General features: G+C 55.2%; 1 protein-coding gene across 1 annotated transcript; it reads right to left on the bottom strand.

The window, feature by feature from the left end:
• Nucleotides 1–138: 138 nt before the first annotated feature.
• On the bottom strand, nucleotides 139–23505 carry LOC136991646 (otoferlin-like). The gene is made up of 18 exons (XM_067294632.1): nucleotides 23478–23505; nucleotides 20659–20789; nucleotides 18955–18984; nucleotides 18021–18155; nucleotides 16787–16853; nucleotides 14207–14331; nucleotides 12216–12350; nucleotides 11343–11480; nucleotides 10193–10320; nucleotides 9454–9624; nucleotides 8725–8885; nucleotides 7766–7908; nucleotides 7143–7231; nucleotides 5208–5306; nucleotides 2183–2424; nucleotides 1457–1635; nucleotides 1174–1274; nucleotides 139–417 (listed from the first exon to the last, which is right to left on the bottom strand). Exons 1-18 carry the CDS (start codon nucleotides 23503–23505, stop codon nucleotides 237–239), a joined length of 2283 nt encoding a protein of 760 aa, XP_067150733.1. The 3' UTR covers nucleotides 139–236.
• Nucleotides 23506–25946: the final 2441 nt, after the last annotated feature.

Consider the following 25946-nt stretch of genomic DNA (forward strand, 5'->3'; position numbering starts at 1 on the left):
CAACTCAGGTGAGGGGCACAGTACAGCCTTGGGATCGGAGCCCTTCTCCAACACCATTTCTCTGAGAGTAAAAAGCCAATAAAGGGATCCACAAAGCAGAAACGCAAAAGAGGAGACACAGCAGCAGCAGCAAGAAGCTGTCCCCCAAGGCTGCTGCAAGGCAGAGGGGAGGAGAAGGGCATGGGGCTGGGGCAGGTGGTGGCGCTGGGCTGGGGGTGTGGGGAGGCCCATTTGCTTCACGCTCCCAGGAGCTTCTTGACCATGTAGCCTGGCATGCTGTAGAGGAAGAGGGCCACCATGATGAGGAGCAGCAAGGCCAGCACGATTTTGATGATGAGCCACTTGTAGCGGGTGCAGATGAGGTATTTGATGGACTTGAGTGGGTTGAGGAACCAGATAAAGGATGTGTCCGGGCGGCTGTTTGGAAAGGAAACACCTGTCACGAATGCCATGGCCACGGAAAGGGCAGGCACAACAGGCATTGCAACCAGAGCAGCAGCCACATGAGCATCCTGTCCTATCCAGCCATGCCGGGGTGCAGCGGGCTCTCTCTGGGTTGGAAGCACAGCAACTGTCCCCACCCAGATGCGGTTCTCCTGGGGCTGCCCAAGTGCATGATCCCCCCCCAGCTCACCGCAGCCTGCTCTCACCCTGGTACAGCCCTGCCTTTCCTTTTACAAGCCCAGCTGGCGATGGAGAGGGGCACTGTGAGAGAGCCCGCAACCTCCCCGGATAACCCTTCATGGAGTGGAAGAGCCTGACCTTGAGGCTCAGGAAGGTTTCCAAGAGCAGCCAACAGAATTTGTGCCAGAAGGAGTAATGCAGGGACTTGAGGGGGGGGTCAGATGAAGCTGATGTCCTGACAACTAGTACCAGAGGGGAGGAAGAGGAGGTGGGAGGCTGGGAAAGGAGGGTGGAGGTAGGAAGGGAGGGAGAGGAGGAAGAGAATAAGGAAAGGCAGGCGGGGAAGTGAAGAGAGGGCAGCGGGGCGAACCAGGAGAGATGCCTCTGCCCCTTTTATGCCCAGCACCCTCTCCACAGCCCTCATTCCTACACCCCCAGAGATGTGACACCTTCTCACCTCTCCACGCCTGGCTACCTCCCCAGCAGCCACCCCATGCAGCATCTCCCCCAAGCCCAGGCATCTGCTGGGGAGAGGGGTCTCCTACTTACTTGGGTTTCTCCAACGGGTCGGGCTCGTTGCGAGCCAGCCCAGCGGGGGATTTCTCTGCCTCCTCTGCTGTCAGGAGGTGTAGTTCAGCCTCGACTTTCCCCTGTGGGGTGCAGAGAGAGGCCTGCTGAGAAACAGGCAGTGCTCCCCACCTGAGCCAGGTGCCAACCAGAGACATGGTGAGCAGAGGGCGCCTGATGTAGCAGAGGTAGGTGTGAAGGGGCTCTGCAAAGGGGTCTTCACGTACATGGAGGGTGCAGTCCCCAGGGCTCTCCCCATCCTTACCGTGATCTCCAGCTCATCGTTTTCATCCCTGGCCACGAACGGCCACCAGCCCTTCACTCGCTTCTGCTTGAAGATGGAGACCATGGGCAGCTCTGCCTCATTTGTCACCATCTCCAGGCTGCACTGCTTCGCAGTCTTGGCTCCCCGGGGAAAGTGGTTCAGGTCCAACTCGATTGCCCCTGGGAGAAGAGGAAGCACAGATGGTGGCATCCTGAACTGTGAGTCTTTCGCTTGAGGTGGGATGGGCCAACATTTCCTGCCTCGGAGAGCATTTCTGAGCTGGGTGTTCTGGGATCCTCCCTCACACCTGTGGCCATATATCCTCCGAGCACCACATCCTGCTTTTTTGGTCATGTTCCCACATCCTCTCCCCCTCTCCATCATCTGCTCACGGCTTCCAGCCACCCTGCGCTCCAGAGCTAACTTGGGCACAAAGCTCCCAGGTTGGGAACCAAGGTATAAAGCCGATGATGTCTTTGCTACAGGATCAGCCTTTGAACAGCAGCATGAGGACAAGGGCTCTCATCCTGCCTGTTCTTACATGCAGCATCCAAAGGGGTTTGTAGGACATAGCTGGCTTAAGGGCCAGGGCTGTCCTTCCATACTCTGCTCCTGCATAAACCTTGTCTCACCCCACATGTCTCACCCTGCTCCACCAGCCATGTGACCACCCCCCCAGCCCCCAGCTTCCCTGTCACCCTAGCTCAGCTGGCCCTCCCCACTTACCGAGGAAATCATCGGCTGAGAAGTGGTCGGCATCCCAGACCTGCAGGGTGAGGCGAGCCGGGATCTTGTACTCGGTCTCGTCCCAGGAGAACATGGACTCCTTCTTGGAGATGACGATCTTCTCCTCTGCCATCAGGTAGTCGAAGGGGAAGATGTAGCGCCAGTTGAAGTTGCCTTCGCCGGTGAGCGAGTGATAATGGACGTCTGTGTCTTGCTTGTCCTCCTGCTGGCCCTTCAGCCACCTGCAGGGCCCAGAGGGGTGAGAGGGGTGGCACACATTAGCAGGAGGGATGAGGGACGAGAGGGCACAGGGCCATGCTGTGCATGCAGCTGGCATGTCTCCAGGCCAGCAAGGCGTGGACAGACTGGAAGGACTCAAGAGTCATGAGCAATGGGCTGGGGTTGCTCAAGTCACCACGGCAGCCTCTCCAAGAGGCAACGAGGGCATGAAGGGAACAGGGTGGTGGAGGGAGAGAAATGCAAGCTGGTTATCAGGGGTCTTTCTCTGGGCAGGGGGATGTTAAATAGATGGAACGGAACAGAGAGCATTGCTGGGAAGTCTGGAGCAGAGCTTGCTGGAAGGATGTCTTCATCCTGCGCTGGTGGAGCAGACTGGCCCAGGTGAGGCTGTAGAGACCATCTCACTCTGGCACGGGGTAGTCTGACTACTCCTCACATCAGGTGTCCATGCAGAGGCAGCTCTGCCTGCGCTGGTCACCACAGGCTCCTTGTATCAGTGCACATCTCTCCAAGCCCATCAGAGGGATTTAGGGCCTGATGCAGCTCGTGTTTTAGGGTCGTGTTGTCTCTGCTGACCAGATCTCCATCTGAGGGACCTGAGGTGCCCAGCTCAGCTAGGCACTCCTCCACTGGAGACAGTGGGATCCCAGTCCTGCGGCCCTCGGAGACAGCGTGAACACATTGACCTTGTGATCGCATATGTTTGTGTCTCCAATCTCCAGCGAGCAGGATTCTTTGAGCAAAAGGGACGTGGCTAATGCTCTGCACTAGCAAGTCTCAGCCATGGGGGAAACATAGCTTCATTTTAAAGGCTTTGAATGCTCTCCAGCTCCTTTGACAAGACAGGATGCCTCCATTCTTCAGGGTGCTCTCAGATTTTTGTGTGTCTGTTGGTCCCGAGGGGCTGAAGCCAGCAGGGACATGGGTCTGTGCTTAGACACTTAGTACAGCGTTGTTCCCCTGGACTCTGAGCATGCTGACATCCCGCTCTGCCCCGCAAAACACACAGGGTAAGCAACCCCACCTCACGCACACGGCGAAGGCCTGTTGCATTTCAGACTAAGAGCCATTGCAGAAAAGCCACACATGCACAAACCACCTACTTACCTGCCTTGAAACAGACAGTGACAAGACCTTGTCCCCCTCACGCACATGTACACACGCACACACGTCTTTCACTGGTCTGCCAGTATGCAGCAATGGCATGAACGATGTAGAGAGCATGGGTCCTTCCAGCACATTAAAGTTCATAGCTCCAAGGGCACGTGCCCTCTCTGCAGCATGGCACCGGGAATGCGGAGGGAGGCACTGGATGCACAGTCCTAAACAACCCTCCACTGCACTGGGCAAACAGGACCAGAGATAAAAAAATGGAACTGGTTCTCTAAGAGTAGCATGAGGTGCAAGAGGAGGAGACCTGGCCTCAGCAGACAAGGCTGCAGAGCAGCAGTGTAGCTTTTAGGAAGCACTGAGCAGTTTAGCAGAGATGTGGGAAATCACTGCATGGTGTGAGGTCAGCCATCAGCCTTAGATGCCTTTACATTGATTTGACCTTCCTCCTCATCGTCTTTGCCGTGGCATAGGGTTTAAGCCTTTGGAGAAAGCTTGTTTTCTTGCCAGCTGAGCACTGCACTATAATTTAGTTTTGTCTTAACCTGTCTGTGTCAATTTAACATGAATGAAAGGATCTTAGTTTGCACTCTGGGAAATCCAAATCCTCTCTTGCTTAAGCAGGACAGTCCAGGCAGCTCCACAGAGACGGGAAAGGGCAATCTGGTGCCCAAAGCTGGTGGAGCCCATGTTGAGAGCCAGTCTCAGAGTGCTGGCAGATGAGGACAGGAGAAAAGGATCTCACAAGCGTGTTAAGGTAAGTCCTGGGCCAGGGCTCATTCAGAGATGGTCCATAAGCAGCACCTGCCTCGTGCTGAATATGGCAAGGGTCAGTGGGGTCTGAGACAGCGGACTGGGATTTTAATGGGTGGCTCCAGTAACAGAACATCAGATCTAGAACTACAGACAATATCTTCTCCACCCCCCTGGATTTAGCTGTATGCTGGCAGCTCAGGAGAGAAATGTCTTGGGAAGAATTGGTATGTGAAGGTGTGTGTTCCCTTGTCTCTGGAACAGGCACGTTTTGGAAGTGGTTCTCCCTGGCTGCTGGATGAGAGAGAAGCAGAGATAGGATTGCCAGGAAACTAACGGGAATCTGGATCCAGATGCTGGAAGTGGAGGTGTGTTGGGCTGAAGAGCCAACTGAGGGCACCAAGACCAGAGCCAAGGGGTCAGAGGCGCTGTGCCAGCCAGGAGCTATGAACGTGGGGAAGCAGACCTGCGGGACAGACGAGCAGAGGAACAGCCCGCGCTCAGGTCCTGTCCAAGGGCAGAGGGACGGAAGGGACCAAGCAGCAAGGCCTTGGCCATTACCCCCTGACATAGATGTCAGACATCTTCTCTCCCACCAGGGAAGCATCGTCTTCCAAAACCACCTCATCGGTGTTCCAGATAATGACCCGCAGCTCAAAGCTGGGCAGCCGGGCCAGGCAGCGCAGACAGACACATGCAGCAGGTCAAGCAGCCAGCAAGAGAGACAAAGAGGCAGAGACAGAGCACAAAACTCAACAGCAGCGTTGGCGCTATCTGGCCCTCCCCAGGTGGAAACCCTTACTGGCTGCATCACGGACACCCCTTTCCAAAACCAGCCCTGGGGCCCAAGTCAGCAGCAGGACTCCCCCCTCCCCAGGTGAGAAGCAGAAGAGGTGACACTGGCCAGCCACACCGTACATACCCCCTGACAAAAATGTCACTGGATTTCTCGCCAGTGAAGTAGTCATCGTCCTCCAGGATGACCTCGTCTGTGTTCCACACTATCACTCTAAGCTCATATCTGGCAGGAGGAAGGGAGACAAGGAGGTGAGGCACGGAGGAACGGTGGGAAGGGGCAGGAGGAGGTGGAGTGGGCAGGAGGGAATGGGGTGATGCTGCAGGAAACCGGGGCCAGGCACGCAGACCGCAGGGCTCCACTCGCAGGGGGTCTTGTCCTAGGGACCAAGCGGGCAGAAACACAGAGGGGAATTGTGCCTGAGCTCGGATGCAGCCCAGGCAGGGTCAGTGGAACAACAGAGGGATTTTTTTACCTTCATCTACTCTGAACTGCTGCATGGCCCAACCCAAAGGCTCTAGGAGACAGCACAGGCTTAGTCTTAGGTAGATTGTGGTTACAATGGGGTCTGTTGGCCCTGCAGAACAGTCTGAGTCCGGCTCTTTTCCTCATTTCCCCACCTTACCCAGCAGGGCCGCCCTCCCGGAAACAGGGGAGAATTTGTCTCTGCCTTCACAAAAGTCATCTCCAAGGGCTGTGCTATGCCTCTACAGCACCTAGCACTTCTCCCAGCAACACGGGGATACTCCTCACAGCTAACAGACCACACTATCAGCTGGTGTTACATGCTGAAACTCCTGGCAAAGAGAGGGGAGCTGGGTTAAATCCCTAGGATGATAAACAGGCAGAACCTTGCTGAAATACAGTATCTTCCTACAGACACAGGCACTCACATATGTGCTCGTCAGTGCACATGTGAAGACATGCATGGGTTGGCGTGTCAACGTGCAATTTGACTGGAGCTCACATTTATCCCTGCCAAACCAGAGCAACCAGAGCCGTGGCCCTTCCTGCTCCATCTCCCCGCAGGAGAGGGTGCTTTGGTGTTTTCAAGGCTGTTGAAGCCCTCCCTTCAGCCCCTCAGTAGGAATGTCTCAGCTCCAGCTTATGGGGCATTACTGAGTACGGCTGCCCCTGCTGCATTATGGACAAAGCTCTGTTTTTCCAGTCTGCTTCAGTGGCTAGATCTTTTCTTGTCTTCAGCTTTCCTGCAGCTGCCTGCTCTGCTCTTCAGACCCAAGCTATGGCCCTCTGAGATAAGAAGAAATTCTCTCCAATTTCAGTGTGCTTTAGATCCTAACACTAGCCTTCTGAGTACAGGAGCACAATAGATTCCCATGAGGATGCAAATGTTGCTTTTGCATCCCAGCTCCTGGGGATGGGCAAAAGGGGCCCAAGGACACAGTCTAGCTGGCTAAGACTGGGATAGGATGGAGGCTGAGGAAGGAAATGTCTTTCTTCTCTCTAAATGACGTCTAGATGGGCTGAGCATCAGAGGGGAGAGGGGGAGAGGACAGGAATGGGATGAAGAACTCTTTATTTCACTGATTGCTGCCTGCTCTGTCCTACTTTGATTTACCAAGTCTGTCCCCATGACTTGCCTGGTGCCAGGACCCTTCCTTCCCCGAGCCCCAGTCAGGCTGGGAAACTCTGCCCCCCCCCCTCCAGGAAAGGGCTTGTGGATGCCCTGACCTAGGCTAACCCCTGCCCCTGGGGCTGGGTTGGGGCTCTGCGCATTGGTCTTCCCCCTCCCCCTTACCAGGGACTAGCTAACAATTTAACTTCCTAGTCTAGACAGACACAGAGAGATCAGGAGCTGCTGGGAAATGAACAGATTGGGATAGCACCCTGCGGGGACAGCTTCACAGCTGGTGGAGAAGGGGAAGACATCATCGGATGCCTCCAGTCTTGGGATCTCTGGACATGCCAGCACAGTCAGGGTTCCCAGGCAGATGGCTGTGCCAAGGTGGGCCATGGAGAAGCAGTAGAATAGGGGAGAAGCAGGCCTTCATCCCCAGCCATGGGTTTTCCCTGAGGTTTGTTGACTGGGAGACTCCTTACTTCTTTGGTTTCCTGGGGGAAATATCAATGGCAGGACCCGGTGCCGGCATATCCATGGGGAACATGTCCACCCACATCTCCAGGCGACCCTGCAAGGTTGGAGAGGTGCAGTCAGGTCCCCTAGATCCTCCTTGCCCAAAGATGCCTGCAGCATCCCCCCCCAGCTCCTCCTGCCCTTCTGCATAAGTAAGGCTGTGCCAGTCCTGCCAAGGCAGTGCAGGGCTTGCAGCACCACACTGAACCCTGCCAGAGGTGGGGCTGCGCAGGCCTCCACTGTGCTGTTGGTCCTTTATAGCCCCTTTCGAAGGAGTTTTTCCTGGCATGGCATGGTGCCAAGGAAGAAGAGCGCAGGCATGGGGGAAGCAGGGAACCCAGAGACTTGGGGGTATGAAATGGATGCCAGCTGCAGATGAAGAGGCATCGAAGATTTAGTCAGCTGGGGTCAAAAGGCAGAGTGTTTAGGGCTGTTATGGCCAAGTGCCACTTTTCGTAGGCTGCCTCCCTCCCCACTGTTCCCTATGGCAAGGTGGGTTGCAGCTGGTCTGCCCAGCTGAGATCTCTCCTCCCCGCTTGGAGGCTCAGCAGGCCCTGCCTTTTCCCCTCTGCTCTGGGTCTGTGGGGACCTGTTCAATGCCCGGCTTGTCAGGGTTCAGCAACGGACGTGTCTCCACGTGCTCAGGGACCAGCCTGCAGCCTGCTCGTGGGATGTCTTCCCAATGGTGCAGCACGGTCAGGGCTAGATGTTCATCTGTCTGCTTCTTCTGTCCTGTGTGGGTAAAGGGAGCACTGAGTTTGGAGAACTGAGCAGAAGAGACACCAGGGACAGCAAACAACCCTGTTCCTCCATCCCAAGCAGGACCCAAGCTCTTACTGACAGCAGTACACCCAGTCTGGGCTTGCAAACCTCTGGTGACATCTCCTTCCCCAAGGCTGCACGCACACTGCTCCTGTTGGCTACCTCTTCCAGCTCCCACCCACTCCAAGGGAGCAGAACTGCCTAGTAGTTGCTCCTCCCCATTTCCTTGTACCCACTTTGTCCTTGCACCAACACTTCCTAACGCCTCTTTCTCCTCTTTCTACTCCTAGGCATTCACAGAGAAGGTCCAGATCCCCTGCCAGCCTCTATTTTCCCCAAGATAAACAAGCTCCGTATCCATTGACACTGCTGTCCTCCTCTGTATCCCTCCTGGTCTGCATTCAACTTTGTTGAGCACATATGAGTCATTTGGACACAATCACTGTTTGGGGATGCAGCTATGTGGACAGTGGCTTCCGAAACCCTGGAAGGGCCAGGATGGGCTGTCTGCATTACTCCTTGGACAGAAACTGCCAGGAGGAAGTTTTCAAAGGCAGCTTTGATGATGCCATGCCATGGATGCTCACAAGCAATTCTGACAGCAACACTCTGGCCTGAGTGGTCTATAAGTCACTGGCTAGCTGGTGACACAATTCAGGCCCCCACAAGATGGTGTCTGGAAAGACATTGCAATGCTGCATGGGGTAACGGGATTCAGTTCTGGATGATGAGGGGACACCCCAGCCCCCTGCTCCCCTCCCCACCTTCATGCCCTGGGGTGGGTACCATTTTCATCCTCAATCTCCGTGGGGCCAGTGAAGACCCTGTTGGCGACTTTCACTCTTCCTCCTGGCCCAAAGTGTGGCCCGTCCACCTTGCCCTCTTTGCACAGCTTGGACAGGATTTGGGAGGGCTTCATGGGGTCACGCCAGATGTTATATCCATGTCTGTGAACAAGAAGGCAAGGTCAGAGACGTAGTAGCAAGATTTGGAGGAAGAAGGAATTTTGTTTCCATCTGCCAGGAAGGCAAATGCTACTGTCCTCAGGACCCAGGATTCACAGGGGAAGGATCTGAGGCTCCAAATGTGAAACTTCAGAGAAAGGTAGGGCCATCTGCGCCCCAGCTCTACACTTTGCCAGTACCTTTCCTCCCCAGTCTCTTTACTCTGTGCTGACCCAGACCTGCAATCCCCAGTGCACTCTGCTTGACTACTGATGCTCAGCTCTGCTGCCTTGGCCCAGCTGCTATTTCAGCAATGGTTTCACTTCTATGCTCAGCCCTACAAATGCCCCTCAGCCCCTTCCTCCTTGCCCCGTGCTCCTGCTTACAACCTGCTCTGCTGCTACCCTACTGTGCTGGTCCCAAAGCCCATGTTAGTGAGGGCACAGCACAGATTCCCTCACCACCAGGCAATGAAAGAGGGAGATTCCTACAGGAGATCTAGGCCTAGTGTGGAAAATGAGACCAAGACGGGTCCAAGCAAGAGGCTGGACAGCGAAAGCTTTGCTCGTACATGGAGTAAGTCTGTGACACCCCACAAGTAGCTCGGTGCTTGCTGTAGTAGCGGTTCTCCAGATCAATCTTGGTCTCTCCGATGAGGTCATCGGTCCCCACCAAGTCCCAGTCATACACGGCCACCGTCAGCATGGACTCCATAGGGAAGGTGGCCTCGATGTCAAAGGATCTATGGCAAGAGAAAGCAGGTGGAGAGGGAGAACAGGCTGTAGCCATTAAACAGTTTGGATGGTGCTCAAGACAGACACATGGGTGAGGTGGGTCTGCTCCGGTCTCTGGATAGTGTTTAATTGCATCTGCCACTGCTGTACATTCAACTTAGTGTTGTAACTAATTCTCTGCATGGACTGTTTTGGAACCAGCAGCCCTAGACAGGAGATGGATCATGATGATTGCTTGACCTGGATTCCCAGTAGCCCTGGAACTAAGTTTGTGTGTCGCTGGAGAGCCAGGCTATACTGTTAGTTGCATCCAGGCCTAATGCTTCCTAAAGCATTGAGCTATGGCTATCTGCTAAACACTCTTGACAGTGGTGACCAAAGACCAATTGCTGACAAAGAAGGACAGATGACTTAAATGAGGACACCTACGCTGCATGCAAGGAAAGTTCAGTGTGATCAGTCCCGTCTTTCGACCCCAAGCTGTGGCTGTGGGATGGGCAGGGTGCAGGTCCAAGGCCTGGCGGGCTTAACTCACTCTTCAGGGTGCAGAGAGGTAACAGGGCTGGGGCAACTCACTTTCCGAAGACAGGGTTCAACTGCTTGGAGATGTAGTTCTCCTTGTCTTTGATGTCTGTCTTCCCTAGCTTGATGGCAATATAGGGATCAGCTTTCCCATTGATGTCAGCTGGGTGCAGGTCTGTGGCCTGTAGGGAAAAGACAAGATACATCAGCCCAGTCCACGCTAGTGAACAACTCAGGGACAGTTCCTGTTCTCCATCCCTGAAACCAGCTGGCCCTATCTGGCCATAGCCATGCGGCTAAGTTCTTTTACCCCCCCCCCCCAAATATGGCGGGTCAGTTTAAAACAGGGATAAGTCCTGCCTTTTGCTCTCCCGTGTCCCTGCCTGGGGATGGGTTAATGCTGGGCGTGTTGGTCTGGGCTGGCTCATGCCAGGTCCACGTGGCCGTGGCCCTTACGAAAGACATAACCACTGTCTCCTTTGGCTTCTCTCTCATCAGTGGAAAGAAACAGGTTCCTCTAAACAGAGACCTACAGCAGAAACCTGACTGAGATATCAAGAAGACAAGGGGAAAGGAGCACGCCGTCACAGATATCTCTTAGTGCCTGGCTAGGGTGCCTCGCTCCCATGCTTGCAGACACAAGAATGACAAGTTTAGGGGCCAGGAAGGACTTTTTCCATAGTGTACTCCATATAAAGAAACACGCATTAGCTGGACCACATCAATTATCACTCGCCACATGTCCGAGGAGGTGACATGCCCTTCAGCCAGATCTGCTAGCTCCTGTCTCCTCCTGGTTTGCTCTGCATGTGCCTCACTGAGGTGCTGTGGCTATGCAAGGAACCAAAATCTTGTAGTCTGGGCTGATCCAGATTGTTCTCCAAATTGGTCTTAGGCTGAGCACTAGGACAGACACCTCAGCCCATCCTATACGTCAGGGGTCTGGAACTGACAGAGGCTCAGCAGCCCAGTGGTTAGAGCACAAAGCTATGGAGACACCCCATTCAGGTGCCCATCAATGAGCTGCTTCAGTCCTCATGCTGCATCCTTGGCCTTGGTGTCATCTGTTATCATGTGGCTGATGACACCAACAGCACCAAGAACTAAAAGTCAGTGTCCCTGCAGCTTCAGGACCAGCTCCTGGGTGTGAGTAGTGTAAGGGAACATAGGATCACACCTTGGCAAACCACATGGTTATACTCACCCGCACAATATAGACTCGGACCAGCACATTGATGGGGTCATTGCTGGGGATCCCCTGGAACATGCCAAAGTTGGGGTCATATCCAGCCTCCTTGGTGATATCATCAGGGAGAGGCACTTTGTAGACACACATGGAGCCCTAGTGCAAGGGAGTGCACAGCCTGATTAGTCCTGTTGCTCCAGAGGCTCAGAGTGAGCAGACCATCCCAAGCCACCCTTCCTGAAAGCTGGGTTTCTATCCTTGTTTCTAGACATGTTTTGTAGCAGACAGGCAAGGGCTGTAAGCTTCCTCTGCCTCACAAGCACCCCCTTCAGAGGATACAACCGTGACCAGAGAAATTGGACAAAGTGAAGGAGGCCTGCAGAGGAATCCGACTAGCAAGGTGCTCATGGATAGGGAATTCCAGGAATAAAACTGGCAGAAAACCAATAGCAAAGGAAAGAAAAGGTGTTGTCAAGGGAGGGACTGGGAAATCTGGAAACTACCAGGTGGAACACAATTGATTTCCATGCTCCCTGACCATCTGATCTTAGCTAAGGTGGGGAACTGCCAGCTCATCTCCTCTCCTAAACAAGTGAAGAGTAAAACTGGCATCAACAGGCTTCATCTGGCCAAGATCACTCCCTCCAGCAAGAGGGGGCATGACTTATATCCACAGTGAATCACTCCCTCTGCGATGCACTCTGAAGCCATCTGATTCCTGGGTCTATCCTTGGAGGCTTTTCCTCCTGCAAGGAGATGTGGTTGGATCAATGCAAATTGGCATCTATTGCATCCAACCTCCTTTAGCTAATGCACCTTCAGGAGAGAAACCTGCGGGCAAGGGTTCCCCAAGCTGTCCCTGCCCTGACCCGACTCAGCAGCCAGGCTCACTTTGAACCTCCCCACTATCCGCTCCTCTTCTGTTGCATTGTCATCGTTGTCCCCGATCTTCCCACGGAGCAGGTTGAAGGTGTGCAACCAGTCCTCAAAGTTATCAAAGTCTGTTTCCAGCTCTTTGTTGAAGACCTATGATGTTAGAAAATTAGAGGGAATCAGGTAAAAAAAATTATGAGGAAAAGTTCCAGTGGTTACCCAAGGAAACTCAAAGTGAGCATGGACACCTTCGTTCCCAGTGCCTAATTCTCCAGGACGGGAAGGGATTGGGTCAAGGTCATTGGGTTGGACCTTGATGCCACAAGCACCTTCACAAACTGATGGTGTACAAGAGCGAACCTCAGCTGAACGGGCTATGCAGCTATTCCCCTTTTGTGTATGATCCAGGTTCAAATCCCTTCTCAGCCCCAGATTTACAGACTATATTAATCCAAGTAAAGCCCATGGACCACTATACTGAACCAGGGTATTTCCCTGTCCTGAGTCTTGGCCAGGCTGGCCGTGGCCCAGCAGAAACTCTCCCCCACCCAGGGCCCATCCGAACTGCCCTTGTGATAACCTTGCCCCAGGCTAACCCCTGCCCCTGCTCAGCAGTGGGATTGGGCCGGGCACACTGGCCTGGGCCCCCGGTGCCAAGCCTGGGGGCAGGATCCTGGTTTGGGTGGCCGATGGGCAATGCCTGTCCCTGATTCATCTCCTGATATAGCTGTAGACTGTGATTCCACAGTGGGGAGGTTGGTCTCACCAACTTAGAGCATCTTCCTCCGATCTCAAGACTGAGTTGATTCCTTTCTGACACTGTTCATTAAGCTACACAATTGTCTGATCCTTCAGTGCAGTTACAGAGAGCAAATCACAGCTCCCCTGCCTTTGTTTTTTTTCTGTAATTCCTGCAAGGACTTCTGGTTCCAGCTGCATTGTGTGGAACAAACCCACTGTGTGGAACAAACCCCTCCAAGAACTACATACAGTGATGGTAGTGATTCCTGCTGCCGTAAGACATGTTGTGTTTCAACCCTACATACAGCAGCTGTTTGCGCACTCAGCGTGGCATTCACCTCAGCAGCTTTAGATGTCCACTGGCTGAGCGTGGGATCTGCCTGACCAAATGTGGGCATCTCTGGATGGGATGGAGTCTTATGGGAAGCCAGGTGGGAAGGGACCTCTGGAGTTGGCCCTAAAGACAGGGCCAACTTCAAAGTTAGAGCAGGTTGCTCAGGGTTGAGCTCCAGTATCTCCAAGGACTGAGATCTCTGCAGAGTTGCAGCACACTCAATAAATAATTCCATTGTGGGAAATCAATGATGCTTTGCGTCCAACAGGAATTTCCTTTGCTGCATCTTGTGTCCATTTGCTCCTGTCCTTTTGCACTCTCCTTTGTCCTCTGCCTTCTCTATGACTCCCTACTATGTACCATCGGGTAGCTGAAGATGGCAATTAGATCCCCCATTCACCTTGTCTTCTCCAAGCTGAACAAACCCAGCTCCCAGCCTCTTCCTCTTCTTGTATGTCATGTGCTCCAGACCTGTGACCACACTGGTGGCTTCCACCACTGGACCCACTGCAATATGTCAGTGTCTTCCTTGTTCTGGGAAGCACCAGTCAGGACAGAGAAACCAGATGGGATCTGACAAGCGCCACAAAGAGGCAAAGAATACCTCCCCTCATCTTGCTGGTTAACTCTTGTTAATACAGCCCAGCAAGCAGTTGTCTTTCACTGCTACAAGGCTGCACTGCTGACTTTTGCTGTCCCCAGGATCCCAGGTCCTTTTCTGCAAAGCTAGTTACCTTTGACTCTCTCAGTTTATGGAGAGAATTTGGCAGTCCCAAGGCACATCTCACCTAGGGTTAGGTACCCCTCAGACGGGGGAGATGCACCATGCAGGGGTGATCCATCCTGCTGTGTTTTCCAGATGGCTGGGATCCGACTTCCAGCCTGCTGTCAAGCAGACAGAGCCTCCTCCTCCTCCCCCTGCCAACACACATACCTTCAGTTCATCGATCTTCTGCTTGTTCTTCTTCTCAGGAAGCTCAGGGCCTGACTGCTGCTTCTTCTTCTTGTCATCTTTGGGTGCCTTGGACTTCTCCTTGTTCTTCATCTGACTCTTGGAGCCTTTCATGGGAGAGTCATCAAGTTTGATTTCTGAGTCCGGGGGGAAGCGATAGGGATGGAGGAGATGGAAATGAGGGTGAGGTGGAGCAGGGGAAGACAGGGAAGGGGGACATGATCACAGGTACTCGAACAGGAGGAGCATGAAAGCTGACAGCTGCTACCGCCTGCAACTCCCATCTCAGCCCTACAGAAGCCCTTCAAACTCTATCCTGTCTTTCCTCAGCTCAGGTCACAGCATTTCCAGGAGCCCAGAGGTCTCTGTGTAGGGAGCTTCCAGAGCTGACCTGAGCAGAAGTCATTTGGAGGACTATGAAACATGCACTGAGAGCACTAGGCTCTGTCTAGCTTCAATAGCAGTGAAAATATCTGATCCCACTCATAGCACCTTTTTTTCTTCCCTCCACTCTTCCTGCTGCGCTGGTAGTACGATACCCTTCCCAGTCTTCCCTGAAGGGCTCATTTCCCCATCTCACTCCGGTCTCCGTTGTGCCCTCGAAGCTGACAGTCAGTCAGCAGACAGTGATGTTGGAGAAAAGAGAAGGGAATGAAAAACATCAAGGGCACCTGGCTGGGCCCTGCTAGGTGGGCCCATGGAAGAGAATATTTCCTGCACCCACACCCCCAAGATGTGTGCAGCCTGGAGAGTAAAACCCCTGCCTAGGTATCACTGAGGTGACGATACTTGAAGCTCAGTGCCAAAGCACAGACTGCTGCTCTTGAAAGGTGATGCCAATGACCGGGTGGAACAACAAGGTGCTAGGATCTCTCTGCTCAGGGTGGACACCAGCTAAGGACACAGAACAGGCTGCCTAGAAAGGCACGCTCGAAGGAGACTGGACAACATCGCACACTTCTCCCATCCATGCGCAATCCCTGGCCCTGGCTGCCTCTGTCCTGCCAGCTTTCATGACTGCCGTGCAATGCAGATGACAACAGACAGATGACAACAGACAAACCCTTGATGTGGAAGAGGAAAGGAGGAAGGAAGGGGAGTGCAAAGGGGAAATGGACCCTGCTCAGAATGACTGACAGAGAACAAGGAGGGACACAAGACACCCCCCCCCCAACAGCTCTGCTGTGACAGCAAGCCAAGGCAGAAGCTGCTCAGAATCATCTCCAAGATGAGCAACACCTGGCCTCATCTTTCTCGTGATATGAAGGCTAGTCTTTAAATAGAAACTAGGCTCTGTATTTTTCTTAGCTAATGGATTCTGCATGAACAAGACAACAACCTCCTCTCCTGTGAATGCATGATATATGGAGAGCAGGGGAAGCAGAGGGTGCTGGGAATTCAATGCTATCTGCTGCTACCCTTCTTGACCCCACTGACCGTTCAGTCCGTAGGGTGGCCCTTTGCTGAGCCTGTACACAAAGGCTCCTAACCTTCTCCTCCTGTCCGTTCCCCCAGAGCTGAGCTGCTCCATCACATGAAATAAATCCCTACAGTAAAAGTGAATGCTTCAAACCCATGTCCGGCGCTGCATGGGGATGTCCTGCCATCTCAGTCTTCATGACTGAGCTGGGCAATCAAAACCATGGGTAAAAGTCCTTAGGGAAATACTTTCCAGCCCTGCTGGCAGGACTGCCAAAGAGCCTGAAGTGGGACAAGATCACCCTTGGACAGCAGTTCCCAGCTCACTGATATTCGCAGCCCACATCACTTTTGGTAGGAAATTTGTCTCACCCAGCTTGAGGCATCTGCAACGCCCCATATGAGCTACTGAGACCCCCATACTCCTTGAGAGAAAAATGCACTGAGGGCACCGTTCATCTCATCTTAAGACAGTATCCAAAACAGGTCAGAGAACTTGCCCTACAAGTGCATAATTTTCTTTACTGCCCATTCTAGAACACCAGAAAATAAGAGCTCCACACTGAAGATAAAAGCAACCAGTTTAGATGAATCCCGAACATTTTGTCTGGTTGACTCTTCCCTGGCAAAACTGGGGCAAAATAAGAAGGCCTCCATAAATCCTCCCACATGGTGGGGAAGGAAAACCCTGTACAGGTGATTTTAAAGCATCTAATCCTCTGTTTTCCCAGTAGACTTTGAGCGCACAGCCTTGGAGCTAATACAAATACATGGCCAAGGTGATGCAACTACTAACTTTTGACTGCACGAAAATGCCTTCAGTCAATAATACAGATCCTAGTCATTAATCTCATTACTTCCACACAGCCTTCCTTCCAGCATGGATGATCTGGAGGCTGCCACAATACCACACTCTGAATGGGAGTCACCTGGCATTTCCATCCTAGTATGTCAGCTCAACATAATCCACACTGGGTTTGCATTCACAAAAATTGATCCTGCCTGAGGATATGCAGCACGCCAGGAGTATCTGATTAAGCAGAAGAGCAATTGCATGCTCTGAATTGGGTGCCCAAGCACCAAAAGGAATCCTGGTCCTACCCTTCCCTGCCCCGTTCCCTCCCTTGCTTGCAAACAGCTCACCCTCTGCAATCTCCATTTCCTCCTTCTCCTCCGCTTCTGCTGCGGCCGCTTCCTGCTGCCGGAGTTGCTGGGGGAGAAATGAAATGAACAATGAGTGGACAATTGCGCTGAGGTCTCTGTGCTCATCGCAAATGCCTAGCTTAGGGGGTCACAGCTCTCTTTCTTGTTTGAGCAGTGAGCTAGGATCTAGCTGAACTGGAGAAATCAAAGGTGCTCAATACAGTCTTCATGCTGCTAAATAACTGTGTTCTGAATACAAACCAGACACAAAATCAGTGCACTCAAGGAAGAGAAATCCTGCTCGGCTCTGCCAGTTGAAAGCCTTGTTGACAGTCAGGCAAGGTTAGCGAGGAAAGCAGCACGGCCCCAAGCCTTTGGGCACAAGACTGCCCTGCTCTCTGTAGGAACAACTTTCTCCTCTCACTGTCCTATTAGACATCCAAAGCAGTTTTATGCCTCTCTTGTGTTTGAATTTTGTGTCTATCCAGGAAGCTGGATGGAGCCCAGGCAAATGGGGGTGACTCTGGGGTATCCAAGGGTGGCTGGAGGAGTTCCCAAGGCCAGGGATGTTGGTGGTGGGAAGATCCTTTAGTTTTAAGGTTCTTCTTTGTAACAGTGGAGGATCAGTCCCCAAAAGAGAAAAGAATCACCCCCTCTCTCACTGTAAAAGTTCTCAGCACTGGTACGTGAGCAGGACTTCTTGCAAAGGTAGGGCTCAGCCACGAGCAGGACTGTGTGTGAGGGAGAGTCTGTCACAGGGGACGGGACAGGAAGGAGCAGGAGGACGTGGCTGTGTTTGCATGGGATCCCTGTGCACTTGGACAGTTCACAGATGAGGGGCTGGGAAGACGATTGGGCTGGTACCAGCAAGGGAAACAGCTTGGGCACCCGGCTGGTGCAAGCCCGTGTGCCGCCTGCCAGCTCGGCAGTGATCAAGGGGGCCGCAGGCAGAAGCAGAAGCTGATCGCTGCTTTTCTACTGCCCCATTTTTCACACTGGGGATGGAGACTTTAAGATACACGCTTCCGCTCCTCTCCCAGGCCAGCGGTCCCAGCTCTAGTGCTAGGAATGGGCAGTATTTGCATTTAAAGAGCAGTCCACTGCTGTGCCACCCCAACATATGCTGGGACTGTGCTGCTGTGCCGTTTTGCTGGATATAGCTGAGACCTTGCAGGCAGAGAACAACATCTTCCTATGCCCCTCTCCATACACCCCTCCACTGCTCTGCACCCACCTCCTTCATTGTCTCAATTGAAGCAAAATACTTGGACCACCAGTCCAGCATGCTCTCATCCGGCTCCTCCTCTTCTGCTTCCTCTCCTCCTCCTCCTTTCTTCTTCTTCTTCTTTTTCTCCTTCTCTTCCTCAGACTGCAGGAACAAGGGAAGCAAAGACAGAGAATAAGAGGGATAAAATGGAAGCGAGATGTCTCTCAAAGTGCCAAGGTGATGGGTAAATCACTCGGGAAGGCAGAACCCTCCTGGCTGGGCCGCATCATTAGCACCTGCTCCCTTTTACAACTGCAGAAACTGAGGCACAGAGTAGCAAAGCAAGGTGCCCAAGACTCCAGATAGACAGTGTCAGAGTCCTAAACCTGAGACGTCCTCACTTGTCCGTCATCCCTTTCACCCATGCATTTCCCAGGCTGAAGCACCTGAATCTTACGTGGTGCCAGGCCCCCCTGACCCAGCAAGGTATCCTGAGTCCACTTAGTGTCACCATTAAGCCTTTTGGAGCTGGTACCACAACCAGATAGCTGTGGTGGGAGTAATCATCATGCACACTCTCAGGGTGCTGTCTGTCTGTCCTGCTCCTCCCAGTGCAGCTATGCTGTGAAGTGCTCACTCACAGCTATTTCCAAATTTGCAGGGACCAAGCCAGTGCTGTAGCTATGGTCTAAGCAACATTGCGCTGTCTCTGCCTTGGGATGAGGGGTCCATGGTCCCTGCTTATTTGGAGGGTGTTGAGGATGCATGAGGGTGGCCATTGCCTTCCTTGCCTGGATCAGGTGCTTCCTGTGTCTGTGCTGTGCAGCCCAGCCCAGCTCCACTCACACCCAGCAGCAGGAGCACAGGCAAGGCAGAGGATGGTTCATTGGAAGCCACACAGAAGGGCAGGATGGGGTGTGGAGGGGTAGAAGCAGGGATGCAAAGCAGACCCGTCACTTACCACATCCACCTTCACCACTGCATCTGAGTTCTGCCGCCAGGGGTAAAAGGGAACAGCGAGAGGGAAGAGCAGGTTAGTGGGGCAACTGCACCGCCAAAATGCAGCTGAGTACAAATGCACACACACACATTTGCACAGTGAGCTGGGAGAAGTCACAAACAGCTCCCTAGGGATGCAGGAACCAAAGGCCTTGAATGAACAGCCCTGGCTGGGAAGCTATGCGTACAAGGGAGACATCTCCTGTGACACACCAAACCCACCTCCTCTTGGGAGACCTCTGCTAATGAAGAACCACGATCCCAAACAAAGAGAGCATGGGCCTGGAAAGGTACCTGGAACTTCAGTAAGGATAACACCACTCTGCCCCCTTGGAGCTTTTTTTTGTCTAGCTAGGGAGGTTTGCAAGTTTTTGTGGTAGATTTCAGGAAGCCAAGAAGCATGTGCACGCCAGGGCTTTTCACACATGCACACACACACTCTGGGGGTCCTCTTGAACACAGCTGTGTGAACAGACTCCTTGTGAATGCAAATTCATGTGATAGAGCTTTGTGTGCACCTGCTAGGAACTCCATGTATAGGCGCATATGTAAATCCACCAAGGACTTGTGGGGTATGCACACCCGTTTGCGTATGTGTGGGTGTGCATGCACATGTGCATCTGTGCAGAAGTGGCTTTGTATGTGCTGTGGTCTTTCTGTAAATGTGCACATGAGGGGCCATGGATATGCAGGCACATTTGGAGCCCGCAATGTGCCCATAGGCACAGGTATGCACACATGCCGCTTGTCTGCGGGGAAGGACATGAGCATGTCCCTACAAAGAGCTTCCTGTGGAGAGACAGCCGTTTCTTTTTGTCGAGAGAGCTCCGAAGTAGAAAGGCGTGAGAGGGTGCTGAAATTTCTCTTCTGGGCAGGAAAAGGGACACGGGCATATTCAGCGCGTGAGCAGTCTGACTCCTTTAGGACACATTGCTTGTCCAGTGTGTAGCCTGCTGATTTTTCAGGGCAGGCACAGCAGGTCTAAAGAGCACTGGCTTCATCAGGCTCACTTTGTGTGCCTGGACCAGCCCTGTGCCCCTTGCACCTGATGTGTCCTTGGTGGCTCAGATTTACTCTACGTTAGCTGTGCAGTGAAATTACCCTGACCCCTTTTCCAGACTGCTGAAGAGGCATTTCAAAGAACTGACATAGGAATTTACATATCTCAAAACTATTCTTGAGGAAAGGGGTGAATGGTAAAAAAGGGAGAAGTACCAGGGAAATCTGTTTAGTCCTGGCTGCTTGTAGAGATCATACGCTGTGTGATGCTTTGAGAGGGCAGGATTGCTGCAGCTGTGCAAGTGGGACATTGCTGATGGGCTGCTTGTGTCTGCACCGTTCCCAGAACGATGGTTCAGACAGAACAGCACAAGGGCAGGGTTATGCTCACGGGTGCTCATTCCTGTCTAACTGTCTTTGAACGAAAACATAAAAATACCTAATTTTCTTAGCCAGGCACAGTCTTTTTCTGGGCAGCAAGCGCTAGCTGAGCTCAGCCAGGACAGAAAGTGACTAATTTGTACAACTGACTGTGACCCCAAGGCCTTTAATTCCAGGCATCAGTCCAACAGGGCAAGGTGGCCTCTGCTTGTGGGGGTATCCCTCAGTTATTTGCAATGCAGTGAAGAAAGAGATGCTAAAGTAGCGCTGACACATGGATACTCACAGCTTCCAGCTTCACCATCGTCTCCATCTTCTTGATGGCAACCTCAGGTTCCATATTGACAACAATCTCCCCTGTGGGGCGAGAGCGAAGGCCTCTGTTGGCCATTGCCAGATAGCCATTGAGCAGTTTAACTGGACAGAGGACAGAGAAAGAAAGAGAAAAAGAGAGGAGGGATAGTGCAGAGCAGAAACTGAGAGCTCAAGTGAAATCTTACAGGGTTCAGGCGGGAGAGATATGTGACCGCCTTGTTCAGATAAGGACCAAAGCAGGGAAATGAGCACATCATTGGTTGGGATTCAAACAGTGGCCACCTCACTGCCAGCAACACTGCTGGTCTTGCTGCTGTCCTCGTGACATTTAATCTCCCCTTGCTATAAATGTCCACAGGGGAGGCATCTCCATCCGAGCAAGCCATCCCACGTTCTCCTTAGAATCGCTGGCTATCAAAGTAATTTAGTCTAGTATAGAGCACAAGTCCTGTCCCCTAGACATAAAAGGTGCTTGCAATGACACAGCGAGTCCAGCCCTCCAGACTACATTAAGTGTATGGACTCTGTCTCCTCCATGGGAGCCTGGGCTGTCTGTCCTGAAAGTGTTTTATCATCAATGGAAATCTGAATACAGTCATCAGAGTTTAGAGCAAGGCCCTGCTGATCACCTGCAGGCACCTGCTTTAGGATGAGACGTTCCTAATTACAACCCTTAAATCACTAAATCCCCAGGCAAGAAAGGCTTTTAACAGCCACAGAGCACCTTGCATTTGAAGTTCATGCTTGGGCAGTTCACAGACACTTTTCTTTGGCAGTAGTTCTGAAATGGAGGTCCTCTCGGTGGGAATCCTTTTCAGCATGAAAAAGCTGGAGCTTCTGGAATGAAGAAGTGCTGGCCCATGGCCTCAGCGCTCAAGGAGAAAAACCCCGTGGGGATTGAAGAGCGTGCCTGTCATGGGAAGGACTGCTGGAGGGGACCCTGGTTTGGTTGATTCAGGTGTCATTGGTGTGTCCAGAGACCTGGGCTGCACTTCCTGAGCAGATCTGGCTCTGCTCGTTAGAAATGAAGCACCGGATGAGCTCAGAGACTGGGAGAGAGGAGAACATTTCAGGAGATGTCCCAGGGAAACAGTAAATTCTGAATTCAAAAGGCCACCACGGGCCTCTGCTAGCAGCAGAGATGGTTGTTCTTGCGGCAGTTCTGTTTTTGTTCTTCCCCTCCAGGTTCAAAATATCAGACTTGCGGATACTTAAGGTGATGGGAAGTTCTCCTGGCCTTTTTCTTGAAGATTTCTAACTACTGTCCTGGGATTCCCTAATCTGCAACTGAGCCTGCGACTCTCCCCTCAGCCCAACGCTGCATCGAGCCCTCAGTGCCAGGGACACCCAGAAAGAGGCACCGCTCCTTGCGATGGTGACCAGACCAGACCAGAGCGTTTTGCTGTGAAATGCACAGCAGACGGAGTCTCTCCGCGAGGTGTCAGTGCCCCAAGAGAGCTCTGGAGTCGGGCGTCAGGCCTGGCCGGGCTCCCTTTCCCGTCTCGGGGTCTCTCCGCACATTGCTGCAGCGCGGGGGCATCAACCCTGCTCACCCTGCGCTGTCCCAGCCCTCCATGCTGTGTCAGAGCTCGGCTCCTTGCAGGGCCACCCACCACACAGGCTCACCGAATCACAGAGGCACACAGCAGCTGAGGCTGGCAGGCACCTCTGGAGATCGTCTACTCGCTCCTCCCAGGCCCAGCCACTCACATCCCTGCCTTCTGCCCACCATCACCACCACCACTGGCGTCACTCCTTCTCTGCAGCCCTCCAGTCCCAACCTCGTACAAGACCAGAGCTCCTGCCTCAAGAGCACCACACCCTCCCTTCCCTTCCTTCCCCTGACATGTCTTGCACACAGTGTCCGCTGGCCTCGACGGCAGTGGGCACCAGCTCCCCTCAAAAGGCACACGAACCTGCACCCGTCAGCCCTGTCTCTGCCTCCAGACTCCCTGGAAGGTGAGCAGCAGAATGACAGCACCAATGCCCACATCCTGATGCTCCCTGCTCCACCAGACCCCTGTGCTGTGAGGCACCACGAGCTCTCGGCCAGACCTGCGAGCCCCCCAGCAGTGTGCCACAGAGCTGCCGCCTGCCCCGCAGGCATGCAGGGGGCTCCCGCGCTCACCAGCTGCCCTGCACAGGGCTGTGGGCAGCTCAGGCAGCCAGAAGTGCCTCCCCCACAGCGAAAGCAGAGGGAACCAACTCTGCAAGCTGCAAAGCTGCCTGGGCTCTCCCTCCGAGGAGGGCTGAGAGAGCAAAGCTCTCTGCTCTGCGCCTCCGTGTCCATGCTGCTGGCTGCTCTCCTGCCTCTGCCTCCAGCCCCACATCGCAGACCGACTCCCACAGTGGCCGGGCCAGCATTTGGCTCAGCCCTGCAGCCCCGCTGCCCCAGAGCACCCTCAGTGCTGACAACTGGAGGCCCCGCGCCTCCAGCGCAGGCAGCTCACAAGCAAGCCGCCCTCTGCCCTGGCCAATATCTGCTGCCTCCTGGGCACGGCTTGGGGCAGGGCTCCTTGGCCTGGGCCCATGTGCACCCAGCTGGGGCGCAGCGTGGCGGGGGGCCGAGGGCCAGTGCCCATCCCTGCAGCAGCTGCCTTCCCAGCAGCCAGGGAGCCTGCGCGGGCAGAGCTGCGGGCAGAGGCGTGAGCGTGTGGCTGCCAGGGCACGGGCACACGGGCTCCCTCGGCACCAGGCAGCTGCAGCGGGACGGGGCCCGCGGCACCCTGCGGCCGGGCGTGCTGCCAGCGTGCCCTTGGCTCCTCGAGCGTCCTGCCGGGTGGTGCTTGCCTGGAGGCAGCAGCCCTGAGTCGGGCATTGCGTCGAGGGTGCCTGTACCACCAAGCGGGAACTTTCCCAGGCCTCCCGCACAGGCCTTGGGCCGCCTGCTGCCTCTCCAGCCATGCGGGGAGCCCCGGGGAAAGGGCCTCCCTCTCCATGCCCCCCCAGGGCCCGGGCAGCTCCTCAGCTGCACACGGATGCAGAGCAGACCCTCGCTGGGACCCAGGCGTGCCACGAGAGCCCGCTCGCGGGGGAGCCTGGGGGCAGCGCGCGGTGTGCTGGCGCTGGGCGCCGTGTTCGGGGAGACATCGCTGCTGGCATTGCCTGCATGGCCAGGACACAGGGGTCTGGCACCGCCAGGAAAAGGCCACCGCCTTCCTATGGGCTTGGCAAAGGTGACGGGTCTCGGGTGGTGTTGGGGTTTCTGCCGGCCGCAGCCGCGTGGGGCTTGTTCTGGCAGCGCTGGGAACTGTTGGTGTTTGGGGGACAGCGGTGTCAGCCGAGGTCTGGAGGTGCCATCGCGCCCCAGGGGTGTCGCCGTGCTGTCGCCATCGCATCACAACGCGGAATCTTTCTGGAGGTGGGGCTGGGGCACCTCCGGGGTCACTTTGCCTGCGAGCGAGCGAGCGAGCGAGTGCGTGAGCGAGCGAGCGAGCGAGCGGGTGAAGAGCGCGGCTTTGCGCTGCGACCCAGGAGAGAGGCAGCGGGGTAAGAGCTGCCTCCTGCGCTCTCTGCCCAGGCTCTCCTCCCCTTGCAGCGCTCTGCCTGCCTTGGGTGGCCTCCGCGGAGCCCACAAACCCCTGCAGGCTCCCTCCGGGGGCAGCGCCCGCCCCACGAGCCGCAGGGATGCGCTGCCGCTTGCCTTGCACTGTGCCCTTCTTCTTCCAGGATTGCTCTCGGCGGCCTTTGCTGCTTCTCCCGGTGCAGATTGACGCTGTCAATCTTGGGGCGCGGAGCATCGTGCACAGGGTGAGCCCAAGAGCAGAGCAGAGGCTCGGGGCCGGGGAGGTTGGTGGACGGGCACGGGAAGGGAGCTGCTGCGGAGCAGTTTGGGTGCTGCTGCCCTGCCTTGTGCGGGGAGGCTGAGGGTCGCTGCCAGGGGAGCCCTGCTAAGAGCTGCGTGCTCTGTTTTCGCTTGACCTCTGCAAACAGGACGTGGGCACAGAGCGCTGTGCCGGCTGCACGCTCGAGGCGCCCTCGCTCTGGCGGCATGGAGCCTCGCGTGCGAGCCGCGTGCGAGCTCGTGGCACTGAGCCTGCTGCTGCTGTGCCTGCTCGACGTGCCCTGGGCCTGGAACATCGTCACGGCCCTGTGCATGGTGGTGGTCTTCGTGCCGGGCGTGAGGAGCCGCTGGCCCAAGGTAGGAGTCAGGCAGAGGCGCCTGCTTTTGCCCGCTCTGCCCTCCAGCAGCGCCTGCAGCAAGGGCACCCGCACTGGCCTGCCCCAGAGCTGCCTCCACCCTCAGCTCTGCCTTCCCAGCGCAGCCCTTCCCCGAACAGGGGAGATCCAGGCACAGCTTGGCTGCTCACCACTAACCACCGCTTTCTTGGCCTCTGTAGGGGCCTCTGGACGGTGCTGGCAGCCTGGGCAATGGCAGCATGGAGGAGCCCAGAGGTGAGCAGCCCCGTGCCAGAGCGCAGCCGCGCTCCGCAGCGGCTCCCTGCCCACAAACCCCCCTGCTGCCTGCGCCCGCCACCCTCTGCCCCGGCTGGGGCTGCGCGCAGGGGCTGCCCTCGCTCACTGCCTCTCTGCCTCCTCTTCCAGCAGCCTCCTTCCTCCTCATGGCAGACGTGCAGGAGCCGGCAGGGAGCTGGCAGGCAGGGTAAGCGGAGCCCTTGCCTGCAGGGGGGCTGCCCCACGGCCACGGGGAGACCCACGGCGGGCACCAGGGCTTCCTGCTGGGGGACAACAGGCAGCCCTGCGCTCCCTCCTCACCTCCTTTCTCCCTCCCAGCCTCGCAAGCAAGGACGCCTTGCCCGCTGCACAGCCTCACGAGCCCTGCCTGCAGCACACGGACACCGGAGACCTGCTCTTCCCTGCCGCCCGACACACGCTGCTGCTGCTGCCCACTGCCCCCACACCTGCAGGAGTGCTGGGGCAGCTGGTCAACCCCACAGCCCCACCGGCACCCCCAGCACGCCGGCGTGTGCGCTTCGGGGTCAAGCAGACCGTGTTCCTCAGCAGGGATCACGAGCTGCTCAACTTTGTGCCCAAAACACCACATATGGACTGGCCAGCGCACGTGGCCCGCAAGTCCATCCTGCAGCGGGCCTGGGCACCCGTCCCGCTTGCAGGCCAAGGCGCAGCTCGGCGTCTCGCGCCCCCCGCGCAGCCCCGCGGCCCAAGCCGAGCGCGTCCCTTGGCTCCCCCGGCCCTGACACGCTGGCCCACCGTGCAGCTCTGGCCCCCGCCAGCGCAGCCGCCCTCCCCTCCCGCTGCCCACGCTGCCGACGCTGCCGGCTGCAGAGCGGCGCTGGG

Source organism: Apteryx mantelli, chromosome 3 (genome assembly GCF_036417845.1).
Source record: "Apteryx mantelli isolate bAptMan1 chromosome 3, bAptMan1.hap1, whole genome shotgun sequence".
NCBI lineage: Eukaryota > Metazoa > Chordata > Aves > Apterygiformes > Apterygidae > Apteryx > Apteryx mantelli.

What these genes read in the sequence shown, in the direction of transcription:
- LOC136991646 (XM_067294632.1), bottom strand. Translation starts at nt 23,505, where the DNA reads ATGCCCGACTCAGGGCTGCTGCCTCCAG. An exon ending in CGATGGTGAAGCTGGAAGCT is followed by an intron (nt 18,985 to 20,658) that starts GTGAGTATCCAT and finishes CCCTGGCGGCAG; the next exon opens with AACTCAGATGCAGTGGTGAA. An exon ending in ACGATGAGCTGGAGATCACG is followed by an intron (nt 1,275 to 1,456) that starts GTAAGGATGGGG and finishes TGCACCCCACAG; the next exon opens with GGGAAAGTCGAGGCTGAACT.